General features: G+C 40.1%; 1 protein-coding gene across 1 annotated transcript in view; it reads left to right on the top strand.

The window, feature by feature from the left end:
• The window catches only part of HECW2 (HECT, C2 and WW domain containing E3 ubiquitin protein ligase 2), a 133,127-nt gene that overhangs the window by 81,048 nt on the left and 36,378 nt on the right, over nucleotides 1-15,701 (top strand). Inside the window, exons 5-12 of the mRNA XM_026047485.1 lie at nucleotides 469-544; nucleotides 2,050-2,219; nucleotides 4,267-4,409; nucleotides 6,994-7,094; nucleotides 8,312-9,649; nucleotides 10,903-10,998; nucleotides 13,972-14,122; nucleotides 14,501-14,604. Of these exons, the coding sequence (XP_025903270.1) occupies nucleotides 469-544; nucleotides 2,050-2,219; nucleotides 4,267-4,409; nucleotides 6,994-7,094; nucleotides 8,312-9,649; nucleotides 10,903-10,998; nucleotides 13,972-14,122; nucleotides 14,501-14,604 (2,179 nt within the window). The remainder of the gene's footprint in view (nucleotides 1-468; nucleotides 545-2,049; nucleotides 2,220-4,266; nucleotides 4,410-6,993; nucleotides 7,095-8,311; nucleotides 9,650-10,902; nucleotides 10,999-13,971; nucleotides 14,123-14,500; nucleotides 14,605-15,701) is intronic.

Below are 15,701 nucleotides of genomic sequence, written 5' to 3'. Positions count from 1 at the left end.
GAAATGTTGTTCATAGATGTGAACGCTTTTGTTAGTGTAGTTGTGATTTCTTTCCTGAATCTTTTTTGCTGCAAAACAAACTGTTTTAGAAAATCCACAAAAAGTTACCCTAGAAAATCCACAAAAGTTACCCTAACAATCCCAGCTAGCACATATTTGGTATCTCGTACCAATTTGTCCTGTTGATCCATTTTGAAACATCAAAGCCCATAAGAAAATACCTTTTTTTTTTTTTTCCCCCCCCGATCGATCATTTCTTCCCGTACTCGCTCTGCTCCAATGATCCCAATGTTAACACCACATGACATAAATAGTAGGTGTTTTCCTAGAAACAGATACTGTAACTTTTCCTCTGGGTAATAGGCCGGAGTTCCCTTGCGTACTGCTTTACAATTGCATAATCCTTGTCAAACATGCCTAAAAACAGATGAAAACTTCAGGATGTTCTTCATTTTTCCTTCTCTTCAGATGGGAGTAGAAGGCATGGATGAAGGTGCTTCTGGAGGCCAGCACTCTCGGAAGTTAGTCAGCTTTACCCTTTCAGGTAAAAAGCAGTTCTGATCTAATTTTTGCAAATTAGTTCTACAAAAAGAGGAAAAAATGTGTGGAAAATAATGCATGTCTTTGTTAACCTCTCTAGGAGAGAGAGCTCACTCTAGTGACTTGAAAGACATCATTGTAGAGGGAGAACTTTTTGCTGGAAATAGGCTAGATTTGCAAATCTCTAGAAATTAAAGAAAGGGATTTGGCAAATCTCAGCATGAGAATGTGCAGAAATTTTTCAATTTGCTCAAGGGAAAAATTACTCTTAGATTAAGAGTGGAAAACGTAGCTCCGAAATAAATTGCAAGTTCATCCCAAGCGTCTGAAGAAAGCAATAAAAAAGCAATGCTGCAAATGGTCATTAAAAAAAAAAAAAATATATATATATATATGCTGGTATCAAAGGGAGTGAAGTTGTCACTACCACAAAATAGCTGAGTGGCACCAGCCTCGCTTGTTTTCATTAGCACTAGAGCATGAATGTTCAAAAACATTCCTGGTTTTCCTTCCTTTCGTACAATTTGAAGAAGACTCTTGGAAATGTGTGTCCTTCTGAGCCTTTGTTAAGACAAAGACATCCAAATGTGTAAGAAAACACTTTTGGATGAACACATGTCAAATTATTGAGACTCAAGTAATGGCGAAAGATGGATGTTTCATAGCAGGCTCTAAAATGAAGGGGAAATAACGTCGTGAGCCAACTGGCAGAATCTTCCTGACGAGGTGCTTTTTATAAATCATGGCACTATATGTCAGACATCCTCAGTAACATTGTACAGTATATTACCATATTAGCAAATCAGTGTGAAATAAGATTGTTAATGCAATTGCAAAGTCATCTGCTTCATCCCTGCAGATCTTTTGCAGATTTGTGATCTGTGCTTGTGCAGACTAATAGAATGTGAAGATGTTTTTAAAAGGGGATAAAGCATGGTCTTCTCATTGCTGGGGAGCATTAGTCTTTTGATGGCTCTCTTGCCCTTCCCTGCTGGTGGATGGTCAGGGGCTGCTGGACGAGGAGGGCTGCCTGTGTCAGAAGCAGCTCTGCTCTCTCCTGGCAGAGCAGTTTCTGAAAAGCTGTAGCTCACAGATCATGAGCTCTGTGTGTGTTTGCTGCACACAGAGTTGATGTTTTGGAAGGGAGCTACTTCCTATTTCATTGCATTTCTACTGTGGAAGTGCATTTATCTCTTTAAGTTGGATATATCTTAGGTAGCAAGATGAAAGTCTGTGTAAGATAGAAGTTCATGCTATGTTTTATGTTATGTGTGACTGGAGGCCAGAATGTAAATGAGGTCATTGATGCTTTTCCTCTGTATATTCCCCTGGGAAAACGTTTGTCTTCCTGCTTTAACTATCTGCCTAGTTATCAGTTACTGTATGACTAATGTTAAGTTGCTTTCCTTAGCGGTTTATGGTAAATTGATTTCGTGCTTAATATTTTAGGATATGCCAGTTCACGATCTACTTTTAATTTCTGTGTTCTTTTATTTTTTTTCTTTAAAGATATTAGGGCAGTTGGACTTAAAAAAGGCATGTTCTTCAACCCTGATCCTTATCTAAAGATGTCCATTCAGCCGGGCAAGAAAAGTACGTTTCCCACATTTGCTCATCACGGTCAGGAAAGAAGGTCGACTATCATCAGTAACACAACTAATCCTATTTGGCACAGAGAGGTAATGTATGCCTTTTAAGAGCTGTCTGCCAGCTGATGCAGTATACGAGGCTTATATTTTCTCTCTATGATTTGGTCCCGGTGGTCTCAAGGTTTTGAGCCTATTTTCTAGCCAGCGATTTAAAATGACACACAAATTAGAGTAATTCTAGAAGACCCGGTGTTGGATGCAAGCAGCTATCATCAGCATGTTTAAGCTACATGTTTATGCTACACTGCTGTGAGGTTTTCATTCCCTTCTCTGCTACCAAGAGTTGGATTCACTCAGCAACCCTTGCAATTGCAAGAATAAATTAATTAACGTGGATTGTATGCTGCGAGCAGCCGCTTTAAGCAAAGGTGCAATGAGAGAGAGCATTTGTACTCTGTGATTGCAACCACTGTTCATTCAGAAAGGATGCTCTCATTGCACGTAGCAGTTGGCAAGGTTTCTGTTGTGTCAGGCAGACAGGGTGCTCTTTGGCATGCTGTATGTGCTGCTGTAGAAATGGAAGGAATTTACAGAAGAAAAGGCAGAGTGACAGAAGCTGCTTTTCCTCTTCTGTTTGTCTTGAGTCACCTGTGAAGCTGTGCAGGTCTCGGGGAGGGACCTGCAGCAGTGCTGTCCCATGGCTGCCTTCAGCACGTAAGCAAAGCCACATCTTTGGAGAGAAGTGGTTAGGAAGGAACGGTGTTGAAATAAAGCCCTCCTCAACATCAGAAGTCCATAGTCTTTGCAGACCAGTGAGTGGATTTGGAGAGTATTTCTGTGGATTTGGCCTTGTTTGATTTGCTTCCAAAGCAGGATGGGGCAGGGCTGGCATTTGCACTGAGTGCTTGGTTGTGAGAAAGACTGTGAACTCTGAAAGACTTCAGAGCTGGAGAGTTTTAATCTCTAAATCGATTCACATTCGTTTTGTCTGTCTGTCCATCTAATGCACTGCAGGAAAATGCACTCATATTTTCTGCCATCCTTTTCGTTCATTCCCCTGATTTTGCAGCTTATTGCAAAAGGGATAATACTCACTAGAGCATACGTTGTATCATCTTGCTTTAACTGCTGCATCTTCCCTGTAGCAATGCTCTGACAATACCAGCTTATGATCCCATTACATATGCTGGTCTAGTGGTGCAGAATTGATCCTTTTTTTGCATCTACTCCCTTCTGCACAATGATATGCAATTTTAGAGCAAACTGAGAGCGAGAAATTTTGTGTTTATCACAACAACACAACTCTGCCATTCATGCTGCATGAGAAAGCAATTTTATTCCTAACCCAGTTTAATTGTTGTTTTTGAATATAGTAAGTGTATCTGTAGGGGAGCTGAAGGATTGTTCCTTGTTTTGACTCTGTTACATGCAGACACAGTTACGTGCTCTGATACATCCTCAGCTATCCAGCTTAGAGGCCTGTTAGCCATGGTACTGAAGTTGTGATTTGCCCAAGAGATCTTAAAAGTAGAGGGTTAGCATAGGCTTTTCTGAGCAGATTTTACCCACACTCTTTTTGTTTGTTTGAAATATGAATTAGAGAAAACAGATCTAGACCTACACTCCTAAGGGGGGTTGTCTGCATGGGGTGTGCATGCATGCACTCACACTCACATACCTGCCCATGCACCAGTTTGGAATCTTTTGGCCACCTTCAGTGCAAAATAAATTAACTCTACACTAGTGTGGTGCTAGAAGGGAAGTTCTTGAAGCACAACCTGAAAAAAGACTCTTTCCTCCTCCTTCACCCTGCACCGCCATTCCCTGAAGGTGTACGGTGAGAATTCCTTCTCCTTTTCCTTCCTGTTTTTGATGTGGACCAAAGTGCCTTTCTTGCAGGGCAGTTTCCTCCTGAGCACTTAATTCTGAGGAACAGTAAAGGCAAGCGTTTCCAGAGAGGCTGATTACATGTGTGGAAATACAGCTCTTAGTAAATGATACATTATTCTGCACCATGGAGAGTGCTGTACTCATCAGTCTCTGCTTTTGGTGTTCACTGCAAACTGGTAGTAATTATGTGCATACTTTCTGGATAAAGGTGTATTGATACGGTGTCAAATATGTTCTTTCCTTCCAGAAATATTCTTTTGTTGCACTTCTAACAGATGTCCTGGAAATTGAGGTTAAAGACAAATTTGCCAAGAGTCGTCCTATCATCAAGCGCTTTCTTGGGAAGTTAACCATACCCGTTCAGAGACTATTGGAGAGACATGCCATTGGGTAAATTAATATGTTTTTAATGCTAACTTTCACTCAGGGTTGACTCAACAGCTGAGATACGGGCGCAGAGCAACCTCATCCAGCTAGGAGGAAAGTTAAGAAATACCCTTACTAAGAATATGTAGCCTTATTGCCTGCTTGGAAAACATTTGTGTTTCTGAACCTGTTCTGAACATACCCATGTTTGTATATACATGCATGTGTAGTTGTTTCTTATAGTTTATATGTATCTTTCTGTGGGGAACTAACCAAGAAGCAAGGCACTGTTTAGCACAGCTCTGTACAGTTGTGTGCAAATTTCTTGGAACAAGCCGATTTTATTGTCTCACTTCTTTTACACTTTACACTTTTACACTTGAAGCATTTTTCATTGTCGGTTTAATTAGCAAAGTTTTAATATCCCTTCAGCCAAGTGGGCCGAACTGCGAGACTTGTGAAGCAAATGCTGGAGGTGCAGCAGTGTGTACAGAAATCTAATTTTACCTTTAAGAAAAAGCAGTATAGTACAATATGTTATTTTTGCCAGAATCTTTTGACCTTTGCATGCTAGATTTGACACATCAGGTAGAAAAAATAATTCAACAGAAGGAACCAGATTGTTCGAATCTGTTTTGTATAGGGCTTAAATCAAACTCTAGCAGACTTGATGTGTCCCTATTAACTGTAGGTGGGGATGAGACCCACATGGAACAGTGGAAGCATGTTTTCTTCCTGGAGAGTTTAAGAGCATGGTAGTATCCTCATGCTTTTCTACAAAAAGCAGGATATAAACAACTGCCTCCTTTTTTAAAGATATTCCCATTAAAATAACAAGCTGCATAAATGGAGCACAGCAAATTCAATTTGAAAACAGGTTTCAACTGTAAGTTTACAAAGTGGTGGTTACACAAGTAAAAACAGAATAAAATGACTAAAATGTTAAGAGTAATCTTAAAATTCTGATTGTGTCTTCTGATACAGAATTTGCTTTAAGAAAATGAAGACCTGCCCATACACTTTGTAATAGTCTCCAAGTGCAGTTCAGGTGTACACACATACAATCTAACATTCCGAAGAAATATTTCATCTGAGTTTCGATAGATGGTTCTAAGTTAACACAAGGAGCTTTTTCTAATAAATTTGCCCAATGCTACATACTTGGAACACCACAGTGACAAAGATTTTCTTTCAAAATCTGGTTCAGGGTGGTCATTTCCATACTAAATCCCCAAATGTTCCTCTGTCCTGGGATTCCTGGTGCTGTGAAGTCTGGGAATCGCTTACCTTGTTCGCTGCGTCCAGTTCTTTTCTTTTTCTTTTTCCCTAAGCAAAATTGCTGGAAGAGATTTTCTGCTTTCTTCTTCTCCATTCCTCAGTAAAGTATATTCGATAAATCAGATTTTTCAGGGGGAAAGGAAGAGATGTATAATACGTATGTAGGTGGGACCTGGGTAAGAATTCAGTTTGCTTTTGCCATGCTGCTGTTGGAATAGACCTGAAGTAAGTCTTGCAGATGTTTTTGCTTCTGTCTGCAATTTTTTTGCAGTCTGTTTTTTTTTTGCTGGTGGTGGTGGAGGGTTTTTTTGGTGCATATCACACACAAGTATGAGAAGGAAGGACACCCAGAGCAGGTATTTCACAGGCTGCTATAATCCTGACAGACAGGATCTCACAGAGTCCTGTGGAGCTCTCAAATGCCAATCCTGTGAGGACACCCCAAGGCTGACTGAAGAATTGTAGCTGGAGCACAGCGAGATGAATCTGTGGTACAGATACGCAGTGATTTGGTGCACTGTGGCCCATAGAGCACCCAGAGGAGGCCACTTTGCCTCACATTGTCCACTTGGGACTTCTTTTTCCCCCAAAAACTCATGTTTGCATGCACACTATTTAGTTTATGTCACTCATATTGCAATCAGAATGCTCCCAGCAGAAGAGAAATGTTTATACCCATGATAATTTTTCAGGGAGATCTTCAAAGGATCTTTCTTTCCCCTCGGCTGAGCTGAAGGCATCCGTGGGCTGTATGTGTAGCCTAGGATTTTATCCAAGTGCCAAGTTGTTACTGGTACTTAGTAAATCTGAGTTTCATTGAGTTCAGCAAATTGTAAGCAGGTATTTGAAGTTAAATTCAAGCATTGAAAACTTATGTAAATAGGAACAAATTTAGACAGATCAAAAAAAAAAAAAAAAAAAAAAGGCTTGGAGTTTCAGATAGAGTAAAAAGCCACAAGAGGGCAGAAGGTTTTCAAAAATGCAAAGATTTTGTTAATTACAAAATATAAGCATTTTAATTTGGATATTGAGGAGGCAGAGATTCCATTACAGTTTGATTTCTTTTGGAATTATGAGCGAGTTAGGGGTTATAAGAGAGTTTCTGGGGCACAGTCTCTATCTGCAAATGATAAAAAGTAGCATGTCAGTTAACTTTGGGGCATTGTTAGCATTTGTCTCCATGCAAGTCACAACTTGAGACTGGTTTTAATAGTGCAAAAGTCAATGCATGTTGATTATATATGATAAAAGTATCTAATATAAAATGCCAGAGAAGTAAAAATAAAACAGTTAAAACTATAAAGATTAATATCTGTGGTATTTTTTACAGAGATCAGGTTCTCAGCTATAATCTTGGCAGAAGGCTCCCAGCTGATCATGTCAGTGGATACCTCCAGTTCAAAGTGGAAATCACATCTTCTGTTCATGAAGGTGAGAGTTGTCAGTGATCTGGAGCTTTAGATAGGATAACAGGAGAGCTACCACAGAAATTCTAGGATTTACAAGTGCTTCTCATTTGTGTACAGTGTCTCTGTTGCAGCTTTTCTCTAGCAGGAGTCAAATTTGGGGGTATTTCAGATACTCTTTGGAGATACCATTGCTGAAATATTGATAACTTCCTCTATTGTTCTTCTGTTTTATTAGAGTTATATTTTGAATGGATGTGTTTATTATTCAATTTTATGGGACATATTAGGTAGTTTAATTCATTGTTTCTGATCTCTCTGCGGCACGTAAGGTGGCTACCTGTGGCTGAGATGAAGAGTTGCAAGTGAGATTCCACCCACGATTCTCCTCCTCTCCAAGCATATATGTAGATCACACTGTCATTTTCCCCTGACAGGACTCTGTCCTGCTCAGAATTGAGAATATCTCTCATAGTGAGAAGAATATATGCTTCCATTAAGCCATTCTTTTAGTTCTCTTTTTTTTTTTCTGTCCTGAAGGCAAGTAGTAGAACACTGCTAATGCAGTTGCATGTTTATGACCTAATATATGACTATTTAGGTCACTATATATCTTAAATTCTACTTCATTGGGCTTGATAAAATCTTTATTAGTGAAATATTGTCCTATTTTTTAGCTTTATACAACTATCCTTGTCTTATTTGTACCTATATGGTCCTGTATCTAATTATTTTTTGCTCTGTCGCTATTAAAAACACGCTTGTATTAAGATGTTTGTTGCCAGCCATTCTGGCCGGTGTATTTGGTGATTTTAAACTTCTTGCACAGAAGTACAGACACTTACAGCTGGATTTTTCCAATCTGTGCCTGTTCAATTCCCACTTGGGGAATTACTAACTCATCGCGCAAATGAGAGAAATATGCTATAAAAAAATCACTCTTTGATTGAGGAGTTGACTTTACAGACAGTTTTGCAGGATGCTGGACAGTGCTGTGCCATTTGAAAGCAGAATGAGGAAGTCCTTTGCCATGATGCTTCACAACCATAAATTTCCCTTATCCTACGAGATATTATAAGTTTATATAGAGGAAATTCTGTTATTGTTGCAGATGCCTGTATTGATGTAACTGTAAGCATGTCTTGAAACATGTATTTTTATACCATACCTGTGATGCAAAGAGAATGGAATCAATGGTCTGTAACTATGTCATGTGTTCAATCTTTTTGTGTTGCTCTGCAGATGCTTCCCCAGAAACAGTGGGTACTTTGCTGGGAGTGAACTCTGTCAACGGAGACCTGGGGAGCCCCTCTGACGATGAGGACATGCCAGCAGGACATCACGATACGTCTACAGTGTGTTCCAATGGGCCGGTCCTCGAGGAATCTTCTGGAGAAGCAATTCCCAAACACCCTTTAAGGACTAGTGCAACTCTGGAAACGGACCAGGATGAGTTAACCTCTACTGCTTCAAGATCATCACCTACCAGAGGTCGCCAGGACTCTCTGAATGACTATCTGGATGCAATAGAACACAATAATCATCCCAGACCTGGGACATCTGTTTGTGGTGAGCGTCCCCTTGGGGCCTCCCCAAAGCTGAGGAGTAGCTTCCCTACTGACACAAGACTTAATGCTATGCTTCACATTGACTCCGATGAAGAAGAGCATGAGCTACATCAAGACCTGGGCTTTCCATCCTCCTTGGAAGATGATGGTGGTCTAGTAATGCTTAATGGTGCTACAAGAAATGTTGAAAGAAATGGTTCAAGTTACTCCTCAGACCAGATAATGCAAGGACCTGCAGAGAATGAAGGTGCTTCAGCCTCTGAAGCTCCTTTGCAATCAGCTGAAGACCAGCAAGAGGCTCTCCAAGAGCCATCATCCCAGGTGGCAGGAGATGAAAGCCTGCAAGACTCTCAAAGTGACCCACCAGCAGAACAGAGTGGCAGTGAGTTATGTGCTGCTCAGGAGGCAGAGCAGCCCCCTGGCAGTGCGGACTCGGGAGCTGTCGATGCTGCTGCTGGGAGCAGAAGAGGAGCTAGTGAGACGGAATCCATCGACCAAGGCTCTGAACCTTCCCAGGTGTCATCAGAAACGGAGCAGAGTGACCCTGCTCGCACGGAGAGTGTGAGTGAGGCTAGTACCAGGCCGGAAGGGGAGAGTGATGTGGAAGGGGCAGACAGCTCTTGCAATGAAGGTGCCACCGTGCAGCGTTCCTCCGTCGGAACACGGTGTTCTTCTTTGGAAAGCGCTCGCTTTCCTGAGACCCCGGCCTTCACTTCTCAGGAAGAGGAAGAGGGAGCTTGTGCCGCTGATGCCGCTAGGACTGAGCCTGTGGCTGAAGCACAGGCCTCTGCAGATACTTCTGGCTCTTTACCCGCCATACAGGTCCCTCAGGAGGAGGTGCAGGAGGCTGAAGCAGGGGAATTGCAAGACCAAGAGGAAGCAGAAGAAATTTGGCAGAGGAGGAGCAGCCTGCAGGCAGCAGCGGCCGGCAGCCAGTCTCAAGAGGAGGAAACTGAAGGAGCCCAGGCAGCTTGTGAGGGGGCTACAGCAGAGCTTGAAGGAGCTACTGGAGGTAATAGCTGCAGGAGGCACTTTCTGAAGTGACTCGTCCTTTCTGCAGCCATTGAAAATTATTTTTAAAGTGAACACATGAAAATAAAACCCTTATTTAATCTCACAGTTCTCAATATCTTTCAAGATTTTTTTTTTTTTTTTTTTTTTTGGTTTCCATGAGACTTACTTTGTTCAAGAAGCTCTGAGGCCTTTTAAAATGAAGGGAAAACTGAGTAGCCAAGCAATGCTTACTTTGAAATTAGGAAAAACTGATTTTTGAGAGAGTATTGGTAAAGGTGAATAATTCTGCATTATCACCCCGTTAGTTAAGCAGAAAAGTAATAAGGGAAAAACAGAGCGTGGAAACTGAAAAACCTTCCTGTTTTCTTTGAATTGTTTTTGAGGTGAAGAAAATACATGTATATTTTAGCAAACAAGCATAAGGATATTAAGAATCAGATTTTGGTTGCACTTCAGATTGATTTGGCCTATTTTTCCAACTCCTTCTCTCTATGGGCACATCATAGTGCTGTTGGAACCATTGGTTGGAACCATTGGTTGGAACCAATGGTTGGAACCATTTCTCATCTAAACCATATAAAAATTTCACCAGTTGTAAAATAGAGAATTTAGTGTGTTGTTAAATTCATTGAAAATAGAAAGGTGTCCACAATAGATCATTCCCAAATACGGATTCATCCACTCCCTTTCTTCAGGGACTGAAGTGCATGTCATCAGGTGGATGCAATCAAGGAGGAGTGTTGGATGCATCCTGTTGATAATGTTTCTGAAGTTGGGATCCTTTCCCTGTCCTTGAAGCTCATTTTGTTCTGGAGACCCCTATAATAAATAATCTCTGCCATAAAATTTTATTGAAATTAACTAAATATTCCCAAAGAGCAAATGATTTTTTTCGAGTCTGAGAGTGCTAAATCGCCCCAGAAATCTCAGGGAACAATGTTTATTTCAGGGAACAGGATTTTCTAGACATGGAGGAGATTGTTTAGTAGGTGTCAAATCGCATCTTGTTTTGCAGCAGCAAGGCGGGGGGTCAGTGGAGCTTCAGCTTTGGCTCCTGACAATTCCAGAGCTGGGATTGCAGAGAAAACATTTGCCTGAAACATAGATGATTTTTCTGAAAAAACAGATCAATATTAGGAGTATCCTAAAATGCTATACAGAAGCCTTGACCGCCTCTCACTCGCTTTAGAGAGAACTCTGGGGGCTTCCTCCTATTGACTGAAAGATAATTTATGTGCATTTTGATTTTAGGTGCTCAAGCTAATGGCCATCAGCCGCTGAGGTCGCTGCCTTCCGTGCGTCAGGATGTTAGCCGCTACCAGAGAGTGGATGAGGCTCTACCACCAAGTGAGCTTCTTCATGCTTTAATTGGGGGATAGCCTGCTTAGATCTCATTATTGTTATTATTGATGTGTTACTTTTTATTAGTAGTAGTATTATTTTATTGTTTTTAACATGAGAACTGGAAGCGAACAACTGAGAGGCTCCAAGTGAGAAATTATGATTAAGTCTAGGATTGTTTTGCAAAAGGCACTGTGTCTGCACAGAAAAAAATGTGTTGCGGTGATCATACCTAATGTATACAGACTTGTTAAGGGAAATTTGTGGAGAAGTAGGATGAAATGATATTGTCTTTTCAGCATACAGGACCCAAGGGTAAGGCAGTGAGTCTGTGTGAGGCACTTTGAAAGCTATGGATATGCTTCATATAGTGAAGACTGGTGAAGAAATATGTAATGTCTTTCAGTGTCCTTTGCACAGATTAGATAAAAGCTACCTCTGTTACTTGCCTTTTTTTTTCTGAGAGTCAAGGCCTTCTGAGTATAAAATAAACCTGGTTATTGAGTAAGTGTTGCGTGCTCCTAATTTGGCTGACAAATTGTCTTTTCCCATTTATCTGATACCTATCAAAAATATATCATTCCCAACTGTGGGACAGATCAGCTAAGCTAAGCTAAATCTGGAGCAACAATGTTCCAATCAGTAAGAGATGTTTAAAGAAAGGACAAAAAAAAAAAAGAAAGAAAAGAAGAATAAAAAGAATAAAAAGCTGTCCAACCAATAGAAAAACATTATGTTTAATATTTCCTAAGCAGGTCCACTATTATATGCCGTTAGTCTAGAATACACCATTCCTAATTTAATGTGCATTATTACATTAGGAACAAATAGTTTAGAAGGTTGTGATCATTAGCAGGAAGAACCACGAATAATATTTTAAAGGAGTCAGGAATTCAGATATTGAGTTTAAAAGTGATATATTTGGGTTTCACTGTGTGGAACAGGATTGTGTTTAATTTGTAATTAGAGAAGGTGATTGTAAGGAATCTGATATCAAAACTCAGATATAGCTACATATTGAAATGTCAAAGTGATGAGAAGACTTTATTTCCTTCTGTTTTCATAATAATAAGTGTATATAACAACTCAGACCTGTCCACAGATCCAAAAGGTAATCAACTACCACCTCAGTAAACTGGTATTGCTTTTGATAAAATTGTGCCTGGTAGAAATATACTTAATTTGCATTTGGATCGCTTTTCATCCCGAAAAGTGCAGAATATTTTGGGAAATGTTCAATGGTCAGGGGTGGTAAATGAGAAATGCATTCAGAAAGCCTTTGTAGGGCAGTAGCTCATCCATGGGCTGCCTTTTTGGTTTCAGAAGCCAACTGTGGACTTTAATAACTAAGCAGTCTTGCTTGAATGTTAGTCAAAAAGATTTGACCATTTTAGCCAAAGCTCTAGCATTTCTGCCACTTACTAGGATTTACTCAGTCCCACAGGTGCGTGTGTTATACACATGTACCCCTATAAAATCAAAGCTTTGACTTACAGAAGGTAATCCTTGTCCATCACAGCAGTGATGCAGGTGCTCCACTTCAGAAGACATTGCTCAAGTCTCTCTACTTGTGTATTTAACATTGAATGAAGGCAAAAATGTTCTTTCTGTGTCAAGATCATGCCATAGAACTGGTGACTGCTGCGTAGAATACTGCTGGTTTATTATTAGCACTGGTTAAATGTTCCTAATAAGAATTTTAATTCCCCAGAAGGTGATACTTTTTTGATTTCAGCAGAAGGTGCTTTTTGAAAATGGGAGCTTTGTACAGGAATATCTATTTCAATATTTGCTTTTTTCTTTAGGAAAAAAATGGAAACAATTTTCAGAGAATGCTGAAACATTGAAATATTTGCTTTTGTTGAGATGAAAATGAGATGGTTTTGTTTGGAACAACATTGAAACATATTATATTTTGAAGAGCCAATACAGTAATCAAGCTATAACCCTTTCTTTGATGTAATTTTCTTTATTTTGAGTTATTATTTTTCATTGACGGTATACTTCAAAATCAGGATGGGGGCGCGTTTTCAGGTTTGGAGAAAGAAGACATCAAAATACCTTTCCTGCCCGGCTTTTACACGTACAAATTCTGCTGTAGACACTAGTAAATTGATTTAATTGTGCATCATAAAGCTAGAAGAATAATTAGCACTACACACAGCTGTCCTGCAGGGATGCCACGTGCCTTTCCGGCCTCCTAGTGACTCATCAGGCCCCCGGGGTAATGTGGCAAGCCGCTCAACTGCCTCCCAGAGCTGACAGCAGTCCTGGTACACACAGAACAACAGAGCTTGAGGTTTTCAGGCTGGCAGCGTTAAATGTTTGCACTAGAATTATTTAGTCCTGTTTCTCTCCCGTCGAGATATTCTTGCAACCTCTTTCCTTGAGGAGCAGGAGGTGCACAGACTGCTTGCTAGCCAGTGGTCTTTGAAGGGTTGAAAGTGTTTGAACATTAAAATCATCTATCTTGGACAGATTTGCTTACCTTTAAAGTAGGTGCATGCAGCATCCAAGAGGAGCCCTGGGATCTGTTTTATTATTACCCTTAGAACCAGAGGCAAGTGTAAAGCTCTGCAAGATTTCTCGTATTTAGCCCTGGCCTTTTGTATTGGGATAAGCCTCTTGGCATAATTTAGAGCAAGAGAATAAAGCTGAAGCTCTTGAATTGGTTTTTTTTCTGGGACAATCACTACTTAGTGGGGGTTCATTTCTATTTATTTTTGTATGCTATTAGATATGAATTCCATAGAAACTCCCTGTGATGGGGGATTATTTATAATGAATTTATAGGATGAAATCAGGGAAAAGCAGTGTTTCTTAACCTTCCAGTGAGAAAGTTCTGTGCTGAAATCATCCTGTAGCAGAGAAAGAGAAATCAAGAGCAGTAGATTCAGCTGCGAAAGAAACAAAGCTAAAAACCTGAATATATAAGCCCAAACCTCTCCACAATTCACAGTATTTCATTGCTTTATTCAGACTGGGAGGCTCGTATTGACAGCCATGGGCGAATTTTTTATGTGGACCACGTGAACAGGACCACGACGTGGCAGCGACCCACAGCCCCCCCAGCCCCACAGATTCTCCAGAGGTCAAATTCCATCCAGCAAATGGAACAGCTGAATCGCCGGTAAGATTTGCTCACGTCGCTTGCACGTTGCGTGGCCACAAAACCATGCAGCCCATTGCACAACTGGGTATGAAGGCCGGGCCCCAGTTGCTGCTGCAGCTGCCCATACATATTTTCATGCCTGTCCCTTTTCGTTTGCGTGTTGCCTTCTAAAGGGTTCCTATTCCACCTGTGTTCTGTGGCTGATGAAAACTGGTTGTCAGAAATTCAGCCCACAAAAGGCTCTTAAACTGAAATTAGGTTGATGAGTGTATGTCAACCTGTATGGGAGAGAAAATAGGTAAGCCTAACTTCATTATTAGAGTCCCCTGGAGCCACAATTGGGTCATAGGTGCCATATTGCTATATATATATATAAGTCCAGTCTCCTATCCCTAGGTACCAGAGTATCCGAAGAACCATGACTAATGACAGGCCTGAAGAGCACACAAATGCCATGGATGGAGCTGCAGAGGAAACGGATTTTCACCATTCTAACGCAGGTAAAAAATAAAAATAAAAATAAAAATAAAAATAAAAATAAAAATAAAAATAAAAATAAAAATAAAGTAAGAGCACTTGACTTGTCAATAATCTGGTAAGAGTGATGTAAGGCAGAACCTACTTTCAGTTCCTGAAAATCTGTGTCACCACTTGCTTCTGCAACTCCATTAGTCAATCTACTATCCTTCCTCTTAAAAGGTATTCTTAAATCTATTGCTTCCTGTTTTTCGCTCATGCATTAATTTTTAGACCTTTGGGTGTTTTGTTAGTCTACCCAGGACAGTCTTCATTTGATCCGTAGCACCTGAATTGTATTTCAGAAAACTAAATAGAGCTACAACTGTATTGCCCAGAGGAGCCTGGTAATTTTGGTGCCATGTGTTAACACACATATATGTATAGAGCACTTTCTTATATACCCATACCATTTTTTCATGATAATTTGATGCTAAGCACAAATATTCAGCCTTTTTTCCACTAAAACTGGATTCGGATCCTTTTTTACAGTTCTTGGATACTGTTTTTCAGCTTATGCAGTTGATTATCCCACCTGCATGTACGCTATCATTATATCTTTACACTTTCCTAATTTGTTACTATGGTTTTAAATATTAATCCTACCCTCCAAGTGCTGCAGCTTCTTCTAGTTGGTGTCATCTGCACTTTTTGTCTTCTTTATCCAGTCATTAATACAGCGAATACAGAAATTGGGTGAGACCTGACAGGTCTCACTGGAACCTCATTTGTGTTCTATTGGGACAGAAATAACTCATAGCTGCTCTTCAGTACAATCTCACCACTGCTCTACACCTTTCTCTTTCTAGTGTCATCCAGTTAGCTAATATTCTCCCCCATTACAGGAATATCAGCTATAACAGCATTTAAAGGCCTAGTTGGTACCAGGGTATATGACCTACTGGCCACTCCTCACAGTAGGAGAGAATTACATTAGTTTGCTATGATTTATTCTTCAGAAAACCCTTTTTTTTTTTTTTTTTTTTTTTTTTTTTTTTTTTTTTTTTTTTTTTTTTTTTATCTTTTTATGTACATTTAATATCTTTTTAATTCTCATGGTTTGTATGTCTGTTTGGAAACA

The sequence above is a fragment of the Nothoprocta perdicaria genome, unplaced genomic scaffold (assembly GCF_003342845.1).
Source record: "Nothoprocta perdicaria isolate Ctin4 unplaced genomic scaffold, notPer1 scaffold_11, whole genome shotgun sequence".
In the NCBI taxonomy this organism is placed as follows: Eukaryota; Metazoa; Chordata; class Aves; order Tinamiformes; family Tinamidae; genus Nothoprocta; species Nothoprocta perdicaria.
The sequence above is the reverse complement of the archived record's forward strand: the minus strand, read 5'-3'. Positions and strand labels throughout refer to the sequence as shown.